This window comes from Vigna unguiculata, chromosome 8, assembly GCF_004118075.2.
Source record: "Vigna unguiculata cultivar IT97K-499-35 chromosome 8, ASM411807v1, whole genome shotgun sequence".
Classification (NCBI taxonomy): domain Eukaryota; kingdom Viridiplantae; phylum Streptophyta; class Magnoliopsida; order Fabales; family Fabaceae; genus Vigna; species Vigna unguiculata.
The window spans coordinates 19,726,452-19,748,151 of record NC_040286.1 but is presented as its reverse complement, the minus strand read 5'-3'; the positions used below and the strand labels follow the sequence as shown (position 1 = coordinate 19,748,151).

Genomic DNA, 21,700 nt, shown 5'->3' with positions numbered 1-21,700 from the left:
ATTCTAATAGTATCCATCCGAGCTATAGGGGCAAAAACTTCATTGTAGTCAATACCATGCTTTTGTGAATACCCCTTAGCCATGAGGCGAGCTTTGAATTTATCCACTTCTCCATGTTCATTTACTTTGGTTTTGTATATCCATTTAACTCCAATCTTCTTTGCACCATTCGGTAACTCAACTAATTTCCAAGTATGGTTCTTCTCTATAGTTGTGATCTCATCTTCCATGGCTTGCCTCCATTTAGCACTTTTTACTGCATCCTCAAAACATATTGGATCTGCAGAATCTACCAAAGCCATATGCACGATATCTTCATCTTCTGACAGTCCTTCTCCTGACACATAATCTTCCATCCACCTTGGAGCATGTCTTATTCTTCCATCTTCATCTACAACATTTTGTGTTGTATCAAGTTGATCTGCAATCTGATCAGTCTCTTCAATTTTGTTCTCCTCAGTTGGGTTTGCATTAGTATGATCATATTCATAAAATTCGTTGTTTCCAGCTTCTGAATCTACTTGCAAGTTTTCTTTGGAGGCTGCATTCCAATCCTACTGTTTTTCTTCTTCAAAAATTACATCCCGACTTATTAAAACTTTTCTTGATGCATGATCATATAACTTGTACCCCTTTGATTCATCACTAACACCAAGGAGAACACATTTAACACTTTTACCTTCTAATTTGGTCCTCTTAGCATCTAGAATATGTGCATGTCCTACACATCCAAATACTCTAAAATGCTCAACAGAAGGTTTCTCACCACTCCACGCCTCCTCTGGTGCCATTCCTTTAACTGCCAATGTGGGGGATCGATTTAGAACATATGTTGTCCACTTCACAGCTTCAGGCCAAAACATTTTCGGAACTCCCTTGGCAGACAACATTGATCTGACTAGGTTCAACATCGTCCTATTTTTACACTCGGCCACTCCATTTTGTTGTGGAGTATAAGCTGTAGTTAATTGCCTCTTTATCCCATTCAATTTACAAAAATCATTGAACTCTGCTGAATTGAATTCTCCTTCTCTGTCTGTACGTAAACATTTGATAGCCAAACCACTTTCTTTCTCAACGAGCATTTTAAAACACTTGAAATGATGGAATGCTTCTGATTTTTCCAATAAAAAATATACCCAAGCTTTTCTAGAATAGTCATTTATAAAGCATAAGAAGTACCTTTTTTGACTATTGGATGCTGGTGTAATAGGACCGCAAATGTCTGCATGAATCAATTGTAATTTTTGGGTTGCTCTCCAATGACTTTGTTTAGGAATTGGCTCACGGTGTTGCTTCCCTTGAACACAATCAGTACACATAATTGTAGAGGTAGGCAGCAAAGGCAAGCCATGAACCATCTCGCTTTTCTGAAGCAATTGTAAACCCTGGTGGCTGAGATGAGCGTATCAGCAATGCCACAAATGAGGAAGTTCTTGTGTTGTGGTGTTGAAACATATTTCCGTTTTTTTTGAAATCCTTGCAGGTAATATAAACATCCTGTTTGGAGTCATCTTGATTTGTAAGATTAATCCTTTGTGAGGATGATATATATTACACCCTCCTGACTTAAACATGATGGTTAACCCTTTCTCTTGCAGCTAGCCAATACTCAATAGATTATTCTTGAGCTCAGGTACGTAAAAAACATCTTGTATCACATGAGTGACACCATTGACATTCAACTTCACATTTCCTTTGCAAAAAACGTTCATCTTCGTGTTGTTTCCAAGCTTTACTATATGTCTAAAAGATTCATCAATCTCATTGAAATTTGATTTATCTCCACACATGTGATTTGAGCATCTTGAATCGAGAAACCAAGCATCTTCCTTGCTTGTTTGATGTTGAGGAAGCCCAACGTGAGACATTAGCAATATTTCTTCTTCTTCGTCAAATTCTGCATAATTAACTTCCTTGTCCAATGAAGGACATTCATACTGGTAGTGACCTAGCTTGTGGCATTTAAAACATTCAATCGTTGCTCGATTGAAAATTTGCCTTCCTCTTCCTCTCCCACGTCCTCTTCCTCTTCCTCTTCCTCGTCCCCTTGTGCCAACATTATCTGAACGCATTGTCAATGCTTGTTCTTCTCCGCTTGATTTGATAAACTTTTGCTCATGAACAACTAGAGAGCTTTGTAGTTCATCAATAATAAGTTTGTCAATGTCCTTAGATTCCTCAATTGAGACAACAACATAATTGAATTTCTCAGTTAAGGTTTTAAGGATTTTTTCGGGTGGTAGTGACGTATATTTCAGTGGCAAGGTCCATTATTTGTTTAAAAAAGAAATGATTGGGGCGATGGAGAATCAAACTCTCGACCTCAGGATAACTCGAAGCTGAGATATACGCCCTAGCTAACTGCGGCACCACCCCATTTTGGTATTAATTTCACATTAATGATTAATTGTGTTTTTCAATTCAATATGTAAAAAATAAAATAAGTAGAATGTTCAAATGAATTAAAATTTAATAAATTCTTACAAGAATCTGTCATCGTAAAGTTAAGATTTAGAAATTTATGAGTTTTTACATTTATCTTATTTCAACTTCATTCATACGCTTTTATCAAAAAAAAAAAAAACTGATTCTTTTTATTACATCTATGCATTTTTTAGAAAATTTGACAAAATCATTGTTTCCCATCATACTCAGTTCAGCTATGCCAATAAGAATTCATCATTAAAGTAATTTAATTTTTAACTCCCTCAAACTATAAATATTAACAGAAACAAATTTTAAGAATGTTGTTGCTAAAAAATTGTTCGTACAACGTTTTAATTGCAGTAAAAAATCCACTTTTTAGAACGAAGTAATAAGACAACACGCCACTGTTCCACCTACTAAAATTGTACATCAAGGACATATGATCTGATTAGATAACTAAGTTCTCATTTTTTCGTTAGAGAATTATGTTTCGGTGTTAACAGACCCAAAAAATTTAATTAATTAAATAAATAAATAATTAATAAATATAAGTAGTGGGAGTCTTTATGACATTAAATGTTAATTATTATGATGTAGAATAATATTAGCTAAAGTAGTTGAGAATACTTGATTGTGTGGAGAAAATTTGGGTTTAAATCTTAAGCATGTCATTTATGTGTTATTTAATTGATTTTTATTTTAATAATAAAGTGTTTGATCATGATGAGTGATAATATGAGACAATCATTAAGACTTTGTTCGTTTAAGTTGCGAAACTGCGAAATTCTGGAAAATTACCCAAAACCGCCTGGCGGTCCTTCAAAGCTGCCAAACGACTCATCTTAATTCGTGTGCAATCCTGGGTTCCCATGAGCAACCCACTTTTCTGGTGACACGAGCCTATTTTGTCTCAATTATGATGTTTTGGGTTTTTCTGGTGTGATTCTGATCGGGGGGAGAAGTATCTTTAACTGTGAGTTTAATATTAGATGTATTTGTTTGTTAAATTGTGCAACAGGTTAAGAGAATTGAGTAAATAATGATATGGATATATTTTAGGGTTTGGAAAGGATTGGAATGTTGCCTCTAGGATTAAAGGATGCAGGAATTACCCTAAGGAAATTGGAATTTCATAATTAAATTAGTATTAGACCTCCTTGGCAGCCTGATTGATGGGTGGATCGTGAAAATACTTAGAGGGATGGATTTGATGGTTGTTGGGGTCTTCACAGGTGTTGGAAATTCTGGGAATTTCCCAGAATACTATGCATTGCCTAGCGGTACTGATGGAGCCGCTAGGCGCCAACACAGTTAATTCTACACTACGTGGTTGTGAAATGCAACGAGGGCCTGGGGACTCTATGGTGATATGTTACTTACACCAATGGAATTAGGAAATTTAGAGTAAGGGAAAAATGGAGAATAAAATACGTGGCAACTATTATGAATTAATATGTGATTGCATGATAATCGGGAGAAATTGTGATATTAATCATAGTATATAATAGTAATTAAACCAATAGTATGAAATGGATTGGCAATAGCACGAGAGTTAGGAGTTGGGGTATCTTGTGGGTGGCTGAGTTAGTCATGGTTCAATTCAAGTAGTAAAAATGTGGTACTATGTGGCAAGAGACTAAGAAAGAATGTAGTAGGGTTGAAATAGTGATGTAGTTATGTTTAGAAGGAAGAGGACAATGTGGATCAGTAATGAATAAAAATATGAGAATGACTACATGGAAATTTCATAGGTGACTCAATTAATGAATGGGTATGTGAAGATGAAGTCTGATAGTTGCTATTAGTGTGATAGTTAGTAATTAGGATTTGTGATGCGCTGGATGAGTGGCTATGTGAGCTGAGGGTGTGGGCAACTATACCTAAACCTAAACAAAAACCAGTACTGCGCAAGTACTTGTATGGCGCCTAACGACAATGTGGGAACCACCAAGCGATGGCTACAATTCCAGATGGCAACAAGAGCGTGTGACGCCTGGCGGTGAGGCTCGTCCCGCCAAGCGATACCTATAGAGGCTGTGTGTGCAGATGCTCTTGGCGCTTGGCGGCACGTGTCCCCCGCTAGGCAGTCTGGAAGTGAGTTTCACCTAGCGGCTCTAGAGCAACACCAAGCGATAATGTAAGGCAATGTTTATGATTTGTTTACTTTGGATGTGCATGGTCTAACAAGCTTTGGTGATACCTTAAAGGTCGGCTTGTCGGTGTGAGTGTGCGAGTTGTGGCTCGTACGGATGGGTCCAAATAGATTGTCCTCCTCAGTATTTAGCTGACGAGTTTGGTAGTCTTGGGACGTTACGAACTATGTTCGTATTGGGAACTCCACCTGGCGTTACGGAGTATGGTCCGTAGCAGGTTTCCCGCATGTGTTCTACAAGTTGTGGCTTGTAGGTATGGCAGCAAGACATCTTGAGATATTCATCTAAAGACGTAGATCATGGATGACATGGTGGTGGCCATGTGATATGGAATCAAAGGATGGTGTTTGTAAGACCCGTGAAATTTAATTAATTAAATAATTAATTAATTAATAAATGTGGGTAATGGGAGCCTTTATGGCATTTAATATTGATTGATGTGACGTGGAAAAGTACTAGCTCAAGTGGATGAGAGTACTTAGTCTCACATATAGCGTACTCATTATAATGGTGAGAGTAGCAAGAGGTCTGAAACTCATTAAGGGCTAACCTTGTGTGTGGGGATGAGACATTGTAACATTTAGCTCGGTAGAGCAGCTCGGTAGAGCAGGGAAGTCCACCACAAGTGCAATTCGGATGCCTAGTTTCTCTTTTGTTTTCTTTTGAACAATTGTATGGATAATATTTATACTCCAAGACCGTGCTATTATATTATTCTGTGTGACGCCTCCTTTAATTAGGGTTATTAATTAAATGGGGGGGTGTTATACCGTTCCTATAATTAACATTTGCAATAAAAAACGTTCCTATAATTAAAATTATTTTTACTAATAAAATTTAAATAAATCAATTAATTATTAGCACAAAAATTAAAAGAGAAATAAAATATTTATAATTAATAGTGAGAAAATATTATATTAAAAAAATGGAAATTTGGGATAAATGTTTTTCAATAATTAAAATTAATTTTATCTCTAAAATTTTAAAAAATAATTAATTAATTAACACAAAACTAAAAAGAAAAATATAATAATTAGTCATTAAAAAAATGGAAATTAGGATACATTCTTTCCTATAATTAAACTTATTTTCATCAATAAAATTTATATGAATAGTAAAAAATATTTTATAGTATAAAAGAAATAAAATTTGCAATGTTGTTATAATTAATTTTATTTTTACCAATAAAATTTAAATAAATTAATTAATTAACTATCACAAATATTAAAATAGTAATAAAATATATATAATTAATGGTGAAAAATATTTTATTTAAAAAAAATAAAATTTGGAATAAATAGTTTTCAATAATTAAAATTAATTTTATCTATAAAATTGAAATAAATAAATTAATTAACTAAAACAAAATTGAAAAAATAATAATTCTTTTCCAAATTATTTTAATTTTATTAATATTAACTATTACTTTTTTATCAATAAAATTTAAATTAAATAATCAAATTATTTTAATTTTATTAATATTAACTATTACTTTTTTTATCAATAAAATTTAAATTAAATAATTAATTAACAAAAAAATTAAAAAAGTAACGAAATATCAACATTTCTAGAATTAAAATATGTAATAAACTTTCCTATAATTAAAATTATTTTGACCAATAAAATTTAAATAAATCAATAGTTAATTAGATCAAAAATTAAAAAAGTAATAAAATATTCATAATTAACTGTGAGAAAGTATAATATTGTAAAAAAGGAAATTTGAAATGAATGTTTTTCAATAAATAAAATTATTTGTAACAATATAATTTTGATTAATTAATTAATTAACATAAAATTTTAAAAAACTAATAAAATATAATAATTAGTGATTAATAAAAATAAGGGATAAATATGTTTTGATCTTTTAACTTTCAGTGAATTTTGAAATTAATCTATTTCAAAACTTTTGACCAATTTAGTCCTTTATTTTTTGAAATATGTGAATTTAGTTCTTTTAATCAAATTTTGTTAGGTTTATTTGATGTTTCGTATGCATTTCAGGATTGCATTTGAGTATTTTATACTGTTTAACACATTTTTGTTTTAATGTTAAGTCAAATACTATTATGAAATACGCTTGAAATGTCAAATAAACTTAACAAAATTTGATTAAAAAGATTAAATCCATGTATTTCGAAAGATAAAAGACTAAATTGGTCCAAAGTTGAAAACGCGGGCAAGGTGAACAAGATAGTGAGCATCTTAGATTAAAGGACTATGGTGAAGAAGCAATACTATAACTTGGCGTAGAGTTGGAGTTGTTGATCCCTTTGTGGTTTATTATGTGATGTTTTTTGTATAGTAGTGAAGATTGTAAATAGAGATATTTGAGTTTTTGATTTTTGGTTGGGGGAAATGAATATTTGATGATTTGTGTAGGTGAATGGTATTGGGATAAAGATGAATTTTTGTATTTTTTTATTTTTCTGGATTAAAATGTTTCTAGAGATGGTATGTGTTTCTGGAGATGGTTTGTGTCAATGATTTTGGTTTAAAACATAAGGCGAAGATGATAAAAATAAAGAATGGTGATGAAACTTCTTTGTTGAATTTTGTTTTGTAATTCTAAATGAGGAAATGAATTTTATGGTTATGTGATTTAATCTTTTTAGAATTTTGTTCTGAGATGAAAATAGAAATAAGATTGAAAGGAAACAAATCAATAAAAATCAATTCAGTGATCGGACATTAAAAATCTAAAATTCGAAAATAAAGCAAATATATATCAGTACAGGATTAAACAAATAATTATAATAAAAAAATTTGGACGGATTTTTGGATTTTATCGATGGATTTTTGTTGGTAATTACCGACGAAATTTATGATCTGTCGGTAAAATTTATCGATGATGATTTTATCGACAGAATTTTGACTCTCGATAGTCCATTGGTAAATTTGATTTACGAACAGATTTTAAACATTATCGATAGATTTTGGCCGTCGTTAATACCAATTTTTGTTGTAGTAACCCTTTTGTATAGTTTTTATAAGAGTTAATTTCTTAGAAATCAATTCCGTGTTCGTTGGGAGACGACTTTGGGTTACTTTACCCTTTCAATTTTGTTGACTACTATCTTAACAATACTAAGGTTGTTATAGATATGTAGTATTAATTTGATCACATCAACAACTGCGTTATCAAATTTGGTGTCATTGCTAGGGAACACTGTTATAATTTTTATCATTTTGATCAATGACTCTTTCGCTTGTGTGAGGTAGTGGAAATGAGTTCTCTTCGCCTATGTGAAATAGTGAAAGAGGATGGGTTCAAGTGCCGTATTCTCTCGCTTGTGCGAGGTAGTGGGAGGGGAAAGATGTTTCACCTTAATTCCAACTCGTTGTTGAGTATAGTGTTTGGTGTGCGATTCACCAAAGTTATTACTCATAAGTCCTTTAGGGGTAGGGGAGACAGATGCTGTGATGGCAGGACGACTCAAACCATTTGGTTGTAGGAAACTAGATGATGTGGTAGGAAACATGTGAAGGGAAACCAGTGCGTGGTTGTGATTGCTATGCTCAAGTATTTTACATAGATATGACGTTGAGTATTACTTGTAATGTTTCATTTCGCTAAATTTCGTTTATATATCATTATTTGTGGTTAGTTTACCTCTATTTGTTTATTTTTGTGTGTTTGTTATGTGTGTGACGATCATATGACGTGTGTTATATGAGAACAAGTAATAATGTAGATGCTTTTGATGTGGAGTACATTGACGAGAGGATGAGATGAACTTAAGATTTTATTATCTTTTATTAAGTTGTTTAAATGAAATATTAAAGTTGATGTAATTTTTTTTACTTGTCGTTGTTATTTAAAACTTTTTAGACAAATGATGTTTTGAACTATGAAATCGAAAAAAAATAAATTATAAGGTTTTACTTGAGTACGTTTTTCAAAATAATCCTTTTACAATAAATGTACATGATTTTCATCTTCCAAATAAATGTACACTTCATCGTTGACAAGTTGCCGTAAATTAGAGGCATAAGAGCTGCACACACTCGGATTCCAATTTGTTGAGCCTGAAGTACCATTGTCTTTGACTTGATGACTCCACAGTCTTAGCAAGGAAGAAAACAAATGCAAGAACCAATCCATATTGAAGGCTTGAATCCTCATTATTTCCCAATAAAAAAATTCACAAAATTTGTGATCAACAAGGACCTATATAAGAGGCACCTGTGTTAACACCTACAATACAAGTGTTAACAAAGCATAAAAAATTAGCATAACTGTTATATGAAGGACTTTGATTAAAAGTGCACCAAAACCAAAGAGGGACTTCCAAATCTTTCACCACCCTTACAGGCAAAGAGAGCACATCCACGAGAGAAGAGAAAACCCACCACAGTATGAGCACAAGAGGGAATCTTTTATTCTCCCTGACTTTGGTCCTCACTAATAAAAGGAAACCAGTGGCCAAAACCCAATTTGACAAGAATATTGCAGCTATCATCACACAGCCTAAAACCGAGAATGCTGAACAATCAATGAAGGCTAAACAAAGATAAGGAATTATAAAGCAAATGTAAATTAAAGAAAGTTCTTACAGAAGAGACTGGTTCTTATTTTTTGGTCTTTTAAACCTTTTGTCCGTTAATCTTTGCAACCATTTTCCATGATATTAGCAGCATCTAACATCCCAAAGACGTATTTCCCTTTACTTCGACAGCAAACTAACCAGATTAGCATGAGTATTAATTCCATCCTTGGAGCCATACTTGGGTCTTCTTTCAGCTTGAAAAGTGATAATGGGCCCCAAAGAAAATATTTGACTTGTGAATACAGTAGAGATAGAAAAACCGATAAAACTGAAGTTGCAATTACATACAAAGTAATGTACTTCCTCATTTGACATTGGTTAATATCCACATCATATTATAATATAGCACAATACAAAGTTACACTAAACATCATTATACAGAAGGATCCATCATTGGAAAGATATAAGAATGATAATTGTTTCATGATAACCTATTTCAAAATTGTAAGCACTTCCTGAAACATCTCCTGCATTAGCTCCCTGTCAGCATGTTGGAAAAACGTATTTATTTCATCTCTGACATCATATATCTTACCAAAATCAAATAAGAAAGTGAAGCATCCTTTCTTTAAGTTGTGTAACTGGTAAAGCCAAGCGTCATTTAGCCTATCCAGAACATTTCCCGAGTTAAGATCTTCTAGTAGGCTTTCTTCACAGGTGTCTTTGAGATCACCAATCTCATATTTATTGGCTGCTCCAAGCAATGGAAGCCTGTGGTTCCAGAAATCTTCTTGGTTTATAGTACCGTACAGGTAACTAAGGAGGGACTTGCAGGATTCTTGAGACATATCTTCCATGTGGATTGTAGATGTATCTTCTTCATCACCATTCTGAAGATACAAGCCATGGAACACTGTAGAACTAGCTGATAAAACTGCTTTGTGAGCCTTCAGAGTACCGTCTGCAGTAATGATGGTGAGGTCAGCATGTATAGACTCGTCAAGCATGCGAGATAGGCATCGAAGAGCGCTTTGATCTGCAACAGTTTGTAGTTTTCCATCAGATGGCCATACAGATCTGGTTACTCCACCCTGTTCAAAGAATTGATCAAAGGTTAGAAAAACAACAATCTATTACAGTTTCAAAGGGTCACTCCAGACAATACAATTGATTAGAAAAAGAACATGTGCTTCTTAGTGCTTCGCAAGTAACTTATAGCAGTACTTTATAAGCAGATGGATATTTAGAGGCAAAAACAAACACCGTTGTATTTGGGGATACACTATAACATTAACTACTTACATCAATATCATATAAACATAGTAATGATCATAAAAATCAGGGACTCACATTCCCAGGGCAGGCCTTCAGGTCAAGAAATTCAACATCAATGACAAAGCGACCAAGGAATGCAGTATCAACAGGCCAGACAAAGTCGTCACTTGTCCTAAGCACCCTTTCATGAACTGAACATTAGAAGCACATACAAGTCACGACATAACCTGTGTCAGCATTTCAATATACAATCTTGAAGTTGGTAATGGTAAATGTAATTTTAATCTTCACAGTGGCATTTTGAGGTGGTGATGCAAATTTAGCCTTATTTCTTGCAGGTAAACAGAACTGAAGAGTGTATGTGTACAAAAGCAGATACCATAATCAGAATTTAGCCCACATTATATCAAAATTAGGAAGCAAACATCATGCTTACAGGGATCAAATTTCAGATACCATAGTCAAAATTTAGCTCTTGTTAGAATAAATAGTCTTAAATAGGATTTATTGTAGAGTACTATATGTTTTATGCTAGACCTAGTTCCTAGATGTATCTTTTAGAATTCTCATCCTTTCCCTCTCATACATTGTATCTAATGTATCCCAAATTATTATAAATATGAATTCTTAAAAGAGGATGTTGAATATTTAGAAAAACTGAATAAGGTTAATCTCCCTTGTGTCTAAAATACACATAGGATGAAATGTATTTATAATAAAGAGTGATATAAGTATACATGGCAATCAAACATAAATATGGTAAATAGAAGATATTGTAATAAACAATATCAACAATATCTACCAATATCAAACAATATCAACAATATCTACCAATATCAAACAATATCTATTTTCCCTAATAAACAATAGACGCTATGTTTCCCTAATTAATGTTTCCCTAATTAATGTGATATATCTAAAATTCATTCTAATATTCTTGTGTATCTTTCCCACTCTCCCAGTCTTTGTCTTGTTTTTGTTCGGCAAAAGAATTATCAATCGTTGACGGCACGATGGTCGCCTGGACAAGACGATCAAAATCATGTAGTCGTCGGTCAAAATTGATGCTCTGGTGACAATGATGGTGGCGGCAAATGGCAGCAGCGGCAACTCTAGCGATGGCGAGGCAGTGACAGAGGCAACGAAACAAAACTTCCAAAAAGAACCTTAGGCTCTGATACCATACTGAATATAGTGAAATAAGTGAGATTAATCTCCTCTTTTGTAAAAATACACATAGGGTAATATAATAAAGCAGACATGGGCTAAGCCCAATATACAAGACAAGGAATAATAACAAAGAAACTAAAGATATAAGATAAAGATAAGATATCTAAGATATCTAACAATATATCTAACACTTACCAACATACTACAACTTTGACTCATGTGGAGGCTGGTGAAGACGTTGCTGCTCTGATTCCTCGTTAACCGTTAGTGATGACGCAACGGAATAAAACGAATGTGTTATAAACAAATGGGTTGAGTATGCCAACGATGTGAACCAGCCTATGAAGGATGAAACTGAATCTTTAAATTTGGCTTGTCACAACATAACAGATGAAGAAATACCAGTATTAGCAGCTTGAACCAAATTCTAAGTCAATTGGTGAATTACAAGAAGAAGAATTGAAGGAAGCTAAACCAGAGCAAATTGAAGTAGGGAAAACATATGTGGAAGCAGCAACACAAGATCTCATGGAAGGTTTATTGTAGAAGGAGAAACAAAAGGAAGCGGTGGAAAAAATTATTATAGAAGATAAGAATAAAGGAAGCGATGAATAAAGGAAGGACTGAAAAACTAAGTGGATGCAGTGTTGTCACTTGGGAGTTGGTCTATATAATTAGACCAATCAGTTCCTTGGAGGGAAGAATGATAATTTTGTAGATTGAGGTTTAGCTCTTTGTGAAGGGGAAACCCTTGGAGGAGAGAGTGCTCTCCTATTTTGTGTTCTTTTCAGCCTATTCAATAAAGAATGTTACTCTTTTTCCTCTTTTCATTTTTTGGAATCTCATTTTTTATTTATTATTATTTTGTCCACGGCATCCAACTCTGCATTGCCAAATAAGTAATGCACTGAACAGAAAAATTATAGCAATTTATCTAAATGAAAAATAACCAAACCACCTACCATGCATTTCCCACCCACTGTCCCTATCTATCTATGGCATCAACAGACTCAATAGAACAAGCACAATAAACCAACATATCACAAGGGCTGGGCAAATAGAGAAGGCCAAAAGATTCGGATGGTTATATACAGTCTTGAATAAACAGATTCATAACAACGTAGCCCAAAATTTGAACAGAGAAGAGGAAGTATAGTTGTGTCATGTCTAGCAGAATGCATTAGAAGAACAGTGAGATGATGTAATTTTTCGTATAAAGCTAGCTACGCTAATAGCCATACAGCCAAAAATGACATGAGACTAATTTCTATGCACTCTCAGACAATCATATGTTTGGTATGACTTCTAAAATAATTATTATAAAGATCAACAAATTTATCATGTATGACAAGTTCTTAATGACTGACAGCTTACGGTGCATATTTCCATCTTCTCAAATCACATTGCCAAAAAACTTTATTTGTTATAACTATAGAAATAATGAGCTGATTTTATATATTCTAGAATATATATATATATATATATATATATATATATATATATATATATATATATATATATATATATATATATATATATATATATATATATATAAAATTAGGAAAGGTTTTATTTATTCCCATATAATATATTTGTTATTTGAGGAAATCATCTCTATTTATTGTATTATAAATGAATCACCCACGTTCCTCATGTTGTCTTAGGTACAGAGAGTATCATCTCAATGTTTCTCTCTTCCCTAGACTTTAGCATGGTATTTAGAGACTTCTCCGGAAAAGATAGGGTTGGGATCACGCTGAACCGATCTATCCAACTGTCCAAACGCCATGGTGAGACACCCATGCACGCACCTTCACAAGCAACTTTTCTTCCGCAGGAGCTGCAACTGGTCAAGACAGTCTTGTGCCACCTGATATTCTTGAACTATCATACGCACTCTTGGATCAGACAGTCTAGGGTACATAATCCAAATTTTATTGAATCAGTCTTTACAACCTCTTTAATCTTGGGAATCTCAACTTACTTAACCAAGGACTCGATTTCTTGATAATAGCCACATAATAATAACTACTAAGTAACGAAAATCAGAATCTAAAATCTTGGTGTACAGGTATAATCTCCATCAAATATTCTGCCATATCTTCTGTAATCAACATCCCCATCTTCCGTCTCTTTCACTCACAAGACATACAACACACATGGATCAATAAAGTCTCAGTATTTCAATATGAAGATTTTGTTTGGCTCCCAAGATATCTTAAGCTGAGGGCCACGTATCAGAGACTAATTCTTTTGGTCAGAAAACCAATTTAAAAAGCTCCCTTCTCCAAATATATGTTATTCCAAACTCACCGACATGGAAATAGATTGAACCACTCCCTATCTCAATATTAAGAGTTTTGGGGTGCAAAGGGTATCTTTGACCGATAGTCAAATAGTAATCTTTCACGTCACAGACTAGTTCCTCGACGTATGAAAACTCATTTAAGAAACTACGTTCTCAAAACTGATGTTATTTCAGAGACATTTGAAAATCAATTGTTATTTGACAAACATATCGCACACCATGTTGGTCTAAACATTAAGATTGAATAACAGAAAGCAAAAGCCCCAATTCAAAACATTGACTATTGAAGAGGAAATGGAACAAGGGAGTAGCAGTGTGGTACAGACCAGGGGAGATGTAAAACTTGCGGGTAGGGCCAGAGTTGTTGGAGACTCGTAGGATGAAGCGAGCTACAGGTGGCTGTTCCTTGGAAAGCCGAGAAGGCTCAGGAAAGATATGTATGTAGAGGTACCTGTTCCGTTCTATGGAAATGTACCTGGGAATAATAGACGATAAATCAAACATCACACATGCATATACGATAACAATTCAGGCACAATCACTCACAACACAAGAAAGACACTAATCAAAGTATATAGAGATGTGTGACGTGATGTGTGTACCAGTTCCAAATTCCGAGCTTGAAAGGGTCGGATTTTTTGTAGGAGCAGGGTCCGAAGTTGTCGATTCTCCATTGGGCTAATCGTGAAATGGTTTCAACCTTGGAATCGGTCATGTTGGTGAGAGGCTATGGGTGTGGGGAAAGTGAGGAAAAGGAAGAAGAAAGGAGTACCGGGCACGGACACAGACACAGGCAGAAGAAGCAGGGTTGGACTGTGTCAAAAAGCATCCTGTTGAAAAAACAACCAGGTTTGTGGAGTTTGATAGCGCGTTATTGATTGTGAAGGCTCATTATTGGTTGCGTTTATTTTTTTTTTTTTCTTATCAGAGGAAATATGCTAAGCATTAAAAAAATACCATGAAATAGTTAAATAATTCATTAAAAAAAGTCACAAAATTTGATTAAAATAAAGTCACAAAATTGGATTAAAAAATTGGAAAATAGTTATACGACAAACGTAAATGGATTCAAATAAAATATTTAACGACACATATTTTAACTGCTTTAAAAAAAATAATAGTTAACTTTAAAAAAATTTCTCATTTTTTTATTCTACTCATAAACTTAATAAATATTCATAATACTATTGAAATTTTAATTTAAGTATAATTATGTTTTATTTTATTTTTCTTTGTATTTCAGATGTTACGAATCTATAAATTTAGTTTTTCATTTTTTGTTTTTGTCATCATGAAATTATTTTATCAATATTATTTTGTATACTATTTAAGTATTATAATAAGCATACCAAATTACTACAAAACTATTATAGCTTTATATTTGAATTTATAGAAAGACATGTTCATAAAGGGTTTTTCTTCAGTGTTGTTAATGGATTACAATTGTCCTTTAAAGGTGTGTTTCTTTGGGGGTTTTGGGAATGGATATGGGAGAGAGTGTGAAGATGTTGTGTAGATTTAGGTGAATGAATTTTTATGCTTTTTGAGTAAATTTAGAGGACAAAGTGACTCGATTTGGAGATAAGTTTTATGAAAGTTAATAAAAGATTTGATTAATGTGATAAATAAAATAAATTGTAAAAGTAGATAGAATTAGAAAGTTACCAAAATACCCTTGATGGAAAAAGAGAATGATTTTGTAATTTGATGTTATAAAAATAATTATAATTAATTAATACGAATTAAAAAATATTAAAATTATATAAAATCTTAAAATAAAAAAAAAAATTTTATGAATATAAAAAAGGTTAAAATACTTCGTTGGTCCTCGTTTTTGTTGCAAAATCTCAATTTGGTCCTCGTATTTTTATTAGTCTCAATTAGGTCCTCATTTTTGTAAATTAGTATAAATTAGGTCCTCATTTTTGTAAATTAGTATCAATTAGGTCCTTTCCATCAGTAGAGAACTAACACCGTTAAGTAGGTGCCACGTGTCAGCTCCTCATTTTTTTGAATTTTTGATTTTTTTAAAAATTTTTAAAATTTTTTAAAATTTTTTAAATTTTTTTAAATTTTTTAAATTTTTTAAATTTTTTTTAATTTTTTTAAAAAAATATTTATGCCACGTGTCACGTCTGTAGTGTGCCACGTGTCAATCTATATGGTGACACGTGTCAAATTATTGTATGAATCTCAATTTGGTCCTCATATTTGTTAATTTGATTTGATTTGAATCCCAAATTTTTTTAAAAATTTTCAATTTCAGGGCACTCCAAATTTAGACCAAATTTTACTTTTATATAATGTTATGATTATTTTTATTAAAATTGATATTTTTATTAAATATTTTAATAATATTAATTGTATTTAATATTAAAATCTTAAATATATTTATTTTAATTTTTTATAAAATTATTTTAAAATTTTACATTTGAATTTATAAAATTGTTATTTTTAAGCCAACTCTAAAATATTGTTGATATTGAATATTATAAAAATATTTCGAATATAAATTTATGGTTTAATTATGCCTTTGGTCCCCATTTTGGACTCCAAATCTCAAATTCGTACCTGTATTTTCGGAAATCTCAAAATGGTCCCCTTTTAAGTTTAAAAGTCTCACTTTTGCCCTTTCCGTTAAGTCTAGGCAAACGGCGTTTGTGGTTGCTGAGGTAGATTTTTGTTACTGAAACGTGTCAATTATAGGTGGAATGGTGTGGAAATCTTTATTTATTTAAGCCACCAGCATTAGAAAATGTAGAATCTCTAATTTTGTTGTCATCTTCTCCCATGTTCTGTGATGAATCCAGCCAGTTGTGTGTCTTGTGGGTCCTGTTCAAGTTCAGATCTTGGAGGAAAGCAGAAGAGCAGCGTCAATTTTTGCAATGCAGGTGGGTGTAAAAGCTCCAATGTCACGCCCAGTTGTTATTGTGGTGATAAGGCTGTGTTGAGAACTGCGAGAACAACCAAGAACAAAGGAAAAAGGTTTTTGGGTTGTCCAAACTTCAAGGAAATGTCCTTTGTAATTTGTGTTTTGTTTTTGTGTTATTTTTTGTGTTTTTTGATAAAAACTGACGTTAATGGTATATTTGCATCAGAGTGGAAGTGAAGAGTGTGGTGGGTGCAATTACTTCAGTTGGTTTGATCAGTATAGGATGGGAGAAGGGGGTTCTGCAAGCACGGTTGTGTGATGTCTGAAGAAGTAGTTGCTGATATCAAAATATGTATTAATTCATTAGAAAAAAAGGGTTAAGGTGTTGATTGGTGTGGTCTGTCTTTGCGTTGTATTGAACATCATTAGTGTGTTTTTGTTGGTGAATTAGAATGAGTGTGTGACCTGCCAAAGGTGATATATAGTGCGCAGGGGTAGATTTTGTTGTATCTTGTTCAAGCAGACCTTTAATGTAGTAGATGATTTTGTTTATGTAAGGTTTAAAAAGTTAATGAATGATATCAGTAACTGTTTAACAAAATTTGGCAGGAAACCTTTAATGCACCAGTACTGAAACATAAATTCCATATGCAAAAGGTGAAATTAATTTGGACATGAATATGAGAATTGGACATCAATATAGATTTTGATATATAAATAACGTGTTTCAGCAGCAAATGTTTAACATCTGTGAATGAAGTGGACCACTATAACATAACTGAAATGGACAAAAAAGTGGTCCCCCAAATACCAATTACACAGATTGACAAAATACATTCATCTAATAGTACATAAATTGTCTTTCAAAAAGGTAATTATAGACCAAAGCTACAAAACATTATAATAAGGAAAGCACATGTAGTCAGGGTTTCCATATGCGTCCCCTCCTTGCATTTAGTTTTGGCCTCATCATTGGTCTTCCACGCCCATGTGTTCCTTGGTCAGAATGTTGAGCTGAACCCGTTGGTGCTGCCGTAGAAGGTTGTGCAGGTTGTGAACTTGGTTGTGATAGTGCAGGGGTTGGTTGCTGTGATGGTGGCTGGGATGGCTGAGTTGATGCTTCAGTTGCAGGGGTTGGTTGCTGTGATGGTGGCTGGGATAGCGAAGTAGATGCTTCAGTTGTAGGGGTTGGTTGCTGTGATGGTGGCTGGGATGGCTGAGTAGGTGCTTCAGTTGCAGGGGTTGGTTGCTGTGATGGTGGCTAGGATGGCTGAGTAGGTGCTTCAGTTGCAGGTGCTTGAGGGCAATGTCTTCTATTATGGCCAATTTTCCTACATATGCGACACCTCTTGCGTAAGTCTGCTTTGGTCATTTGTGTGTCATCTTTTCGTAGCTCCCATTCCCGCAATCTCCTCTTCTTTTTTGGTCTGCCTGGTAATGATCTTTTTGGAGGAGGTAAAATATATGGATATGGTGTAACCTCCCACACCCTTTGGCCATTGATTGGGTATATAATGGATGCATATGTCTCTTCATACGTGGACTTCTTGTACTAGGTGGAGATGAAATCTTTTCCATCTATGTTTAGAAACCTCATGGCTGATAGGGCATGACAACAGGGTATCCCAGTGATGCTCCACTTCTTGCATGTGCATGATGCTTCATCGATATTGACCACAAACTTATCATCAACATGTGATGCTTGTCTCACCTCAAAAATTTTGTCTGCTGACCAACTGCAAGGTTTTGGCACATGATGATATAAGTGGTTATATAGAAGTGGGTAAATACAATAAAAAGCGAACCAAAGGAAGAGCAAATTTACCTAGGAATCCAATGACTTGTCAAATTTGCTTTGAAGTTATATCTTGTCAGGATTTTGGGACAGATGTTCCCTTCATATGATGCAACCTTCTTTCTGTTCTTAGCCCACCTGTGCATCATGTATAGCCTTATTTCCTCCAACATCGTGATTATTGGCTTGCCCCTAGATTCCACTAAGACATTGTTAAAGGCTTCAGACATATTGTTAACCAATGTATCAGATTGGGCAATTGTTGTGAATCTAGATCGTGACCAAAACCTGCTCCACAATAATTACATTATTATTATCCCAGTTTGTAATGACAACTACAACCAATAACAGTTTTGAAAACATACCTTGGTGGAATGGCCAACAAGTATTTGAAGGCATCTTCGTTTAGCTCTTTGATGTTCCTCATATCTTGCTCCCAACCTTCTGTGTGTGTGCAAGCAGTTGCCTTCCACATCAATCTCTTCAAATTTTTACCTGGGAATTTTTTCCTAAAATTGGCATATAGGTGCCTAACACATAATATTTGATCTACTCCAGGAAGTAGATCCTGAATAGCTGGTAACAGCCCCTGATGTTTAAATGACAGAAAATAAATGTTACTAGGCAATTAATTTATAAAATTGCATCTAAAAGCTTAATGAACATATCAGTGTATCTTTTGTTGGTCTGAAATCCAAGTACATCCTGTACACAATTGTGTCCCACCTATGTCCTCAATAAGGAGCTCCAGAAACCAGGTCCATGAATCCTTATTTTCCACCTCCACCACAGCATAAGCAATAGGTAACATTTGATCGTTCCCATCTCTTCCAACAACAGTTAATAACTCTCCTCCATACTTCCCTTTCAAAAAGCATCCATCTAGTCCAATTATGGGTTTGCAAGACATAAAACTATCTTTGCAAGCTTTGAAACATGCATAAAACCTTTGGAACATAGGTTGTCTTTCATTCTCATTCACTTTTAATTTCACTGTTGATCCAGGATTAGTTCTAAGAAGTTCATGTGCATAATCATAAAACCTCTTGTATTGTTCAGCAAATGACCCATCAACATTGTCTACGGCCATTGCCTTTGCCCTATAGGCCATACACCTAGAAATACCTATGTTATATTTCCTACTAACCTTTTCTCGAATTTCCACAGCCTTGGTTTTTGGATTAGATCTAACAGTCTTCTCTAATCTCTTACTTAGCCATTTAGAATTAATTAAACGAATATTGAACTCTCTGATGCAGGTGTGCTGGTCAATGATTATCCTCAATTGCCACGTCTTCATTGAACTCATATATCCACAATATGCATACCACAGACATTTTCCATCTGCACCCAAACATTTTACTCTAACTCTTCTTTTATCACTTTTATAAATTTTCAGACTTCTTCCATTTTCCAAAGCATAGGTCCTAATGGCTTCCACAAATTCTGACTTCTCAACGAAATATGTACCAACCTGCCACTTATATTCACTCATGGATTTGGGATTGAAAATGTCTCAAATTTACCATAACCTTCTTCACCATCATCTTTGTCATCAAGATCACCTTCACCAATAGGTTGATCATTGTCCAATTCCTCTGAATGCCACTCATTATCTGATAACCCTCTATCTGCCATTATAGGGGGGATGTGACTCTCCTCACTTGTTGATTTAGAACCCATGTTATTGGTTGATGGGCCACCCAATTCCTCTCCAATGCTTTCCATCTCAACAAGTACACTACCCTACCATTTATGAGGTTCGTGCTCCATATCCGCATCAATGGAGACATCTACTAATCCTTCGTCATGAATACCATGAACACTCTCTTGAGTACTTCCATGACGTCCAGAATCACTCCAACTGTCCACATGAGCAACTCTATCACTTGTACCAACATTGGCTAAACCAACAGTATCTTCCCTATGAGGTTCAGCTTGCAAAGGTTCAGGTTCTAAAGGTTCAGCTTGAACACCTTCACCTTCAACAGGTTCACCTTGAACACCTTCACCTCCAACAGGTTCACCTAGATTAGGTTGACCTTCAACAACATCAGGTTCAGGTTCAACAGGTGCAGGACCACCCTCTCCCACCTTATCTAACTCACAGTCACCCTCTCCAACAGATTCTGACTGACCTTCATCTCCCTCCTTATCCACAACATCCTGTTTTTCACCACCCAACTCACCAACTTCGCCCACCTCACCACCATCTGCTGTTCCAACATTATACTCCAACATTTCTATTATTTCTGGTTCATCACACATCCTATGCATAACAAAAAGATGAACCTCACCAAGTATCCTAACAATGGTTACCATGTGCATGGCCCCACGATCAGCACTTAAGAGCTCTAACCTATCCTTTAAAACTGAACCACCTCCCACACAATACCACAAATCATTCCCCCCAACATATCCCATCTCCTTCAAGATACTTAAGACCTCAAAATAACTCTAGCGATCCGGGTCACAAGAAAGCGTTGTAGTTTCCCCATAAGCATATATAAGTTTCCCCTCATTCACAAATTTCCCTCCGTGATGGAACACTACATCAAACTTTTCCTCCTCCATTTATAATACTCACCAACTACACCTATATAATATTCATATACCAACAAACATTAAAAAAAAATTAAAAATACAAAGTACAGAAACACACAATATCACTTTCAAAAAGGGGGACCACAACGAAAAAATAAAGGACCACATGCTATGACACAGACCCATGCTGAAATAAGCACAATATTCAATAATACACTGCATTTCACCGACAACACTACCATTTGCTTTCCAAAAAGCAAACTTTTCAATAGACAAAAAAAGCCACCGAACAAATGCACCTAACAAAAGCACCGAACCAAAATAGGGAAAGTCACTAACCTGAGATTGCTCCAGCGTTTGAGATGAATGCGATCAAGTCAATAACCTAAGATTGCACGCGTGATGACGATGGAGAAGGAGACAGATCGCACTCCACAGCTTCCACCACAGTTTCCCCAAATTTTCTCGAGCTTTCTTTTTTAAAAACCCTAAACCTAATTTCACAATTCTGATATTTTTGAAAAATAATTATCCCAGCTTAAATTATAAAAACCCTAAACCCTAATTTAACATTTTAACTTACCCTAAACCTAATTTAATTACACCTGCCCGTTCCACGTCACTGTTTTCCTGCCAAGTCACTGTTCAATAACTTGTCAACCT

The 21,700-nt window shown here is 34.2% G+C and overlaps 2 protein-coding genes across 2 annotated transcripts; both read right to left on the bottom strand.

Annotated features, from left to right (window-relative positions):
* Positions 1 to 9,384: 9,384 nt before the first annotated feature.
* LOC114194491 (BTB/POZ domain-containing protein At1g21780-like) lies at positions 9,385 to 14,694 on the bottom strand. Its single transcript, XM_028084751.1, has 4 exons — positions 14,429 to 14,694; positions 14,153 to 14,301; positions 10,424 to 10,539; positions 9,385 to 10,164 (listed from the first exon to the last, which is right to left on the bottom strand). Exons 1-4 carry the CDS (start codon positions 14,539 to 14,541, stop codon positions 9,565 to 9,567), a joined length of 978 nt encoding a protein of 325 aa, XP_027940552.1. The 5' UTR covers positions 14,542 to 14,694; the 3' UTR covers positions 9,385 to 9,564.
* Positions 14,695 to 18,250: 3,556 nt separating this feature from the next.
* Positions 18,251 to 19,988, bottom strand: LOC114194977. The gene is made up of 4 exons (XM_028085376.1): positions 19,196 to 19,988; positions 18,859 to 19,069; positions 18,524 to 18,781; positions 18,251 to 18,434 (listed from the first exon to the last, which is right to left on the bottom strand). Exons 1-4 carry the CDS (start codon positions 19,986 to 19,988, stop codon positions 18,251 to 18,253), a joined length of 1,446 nt encoding a protein of 481 aa, XP_027941177.1.
* Positions 19,989 to 21,700: the final 1,712 nt, after the last annotated feature.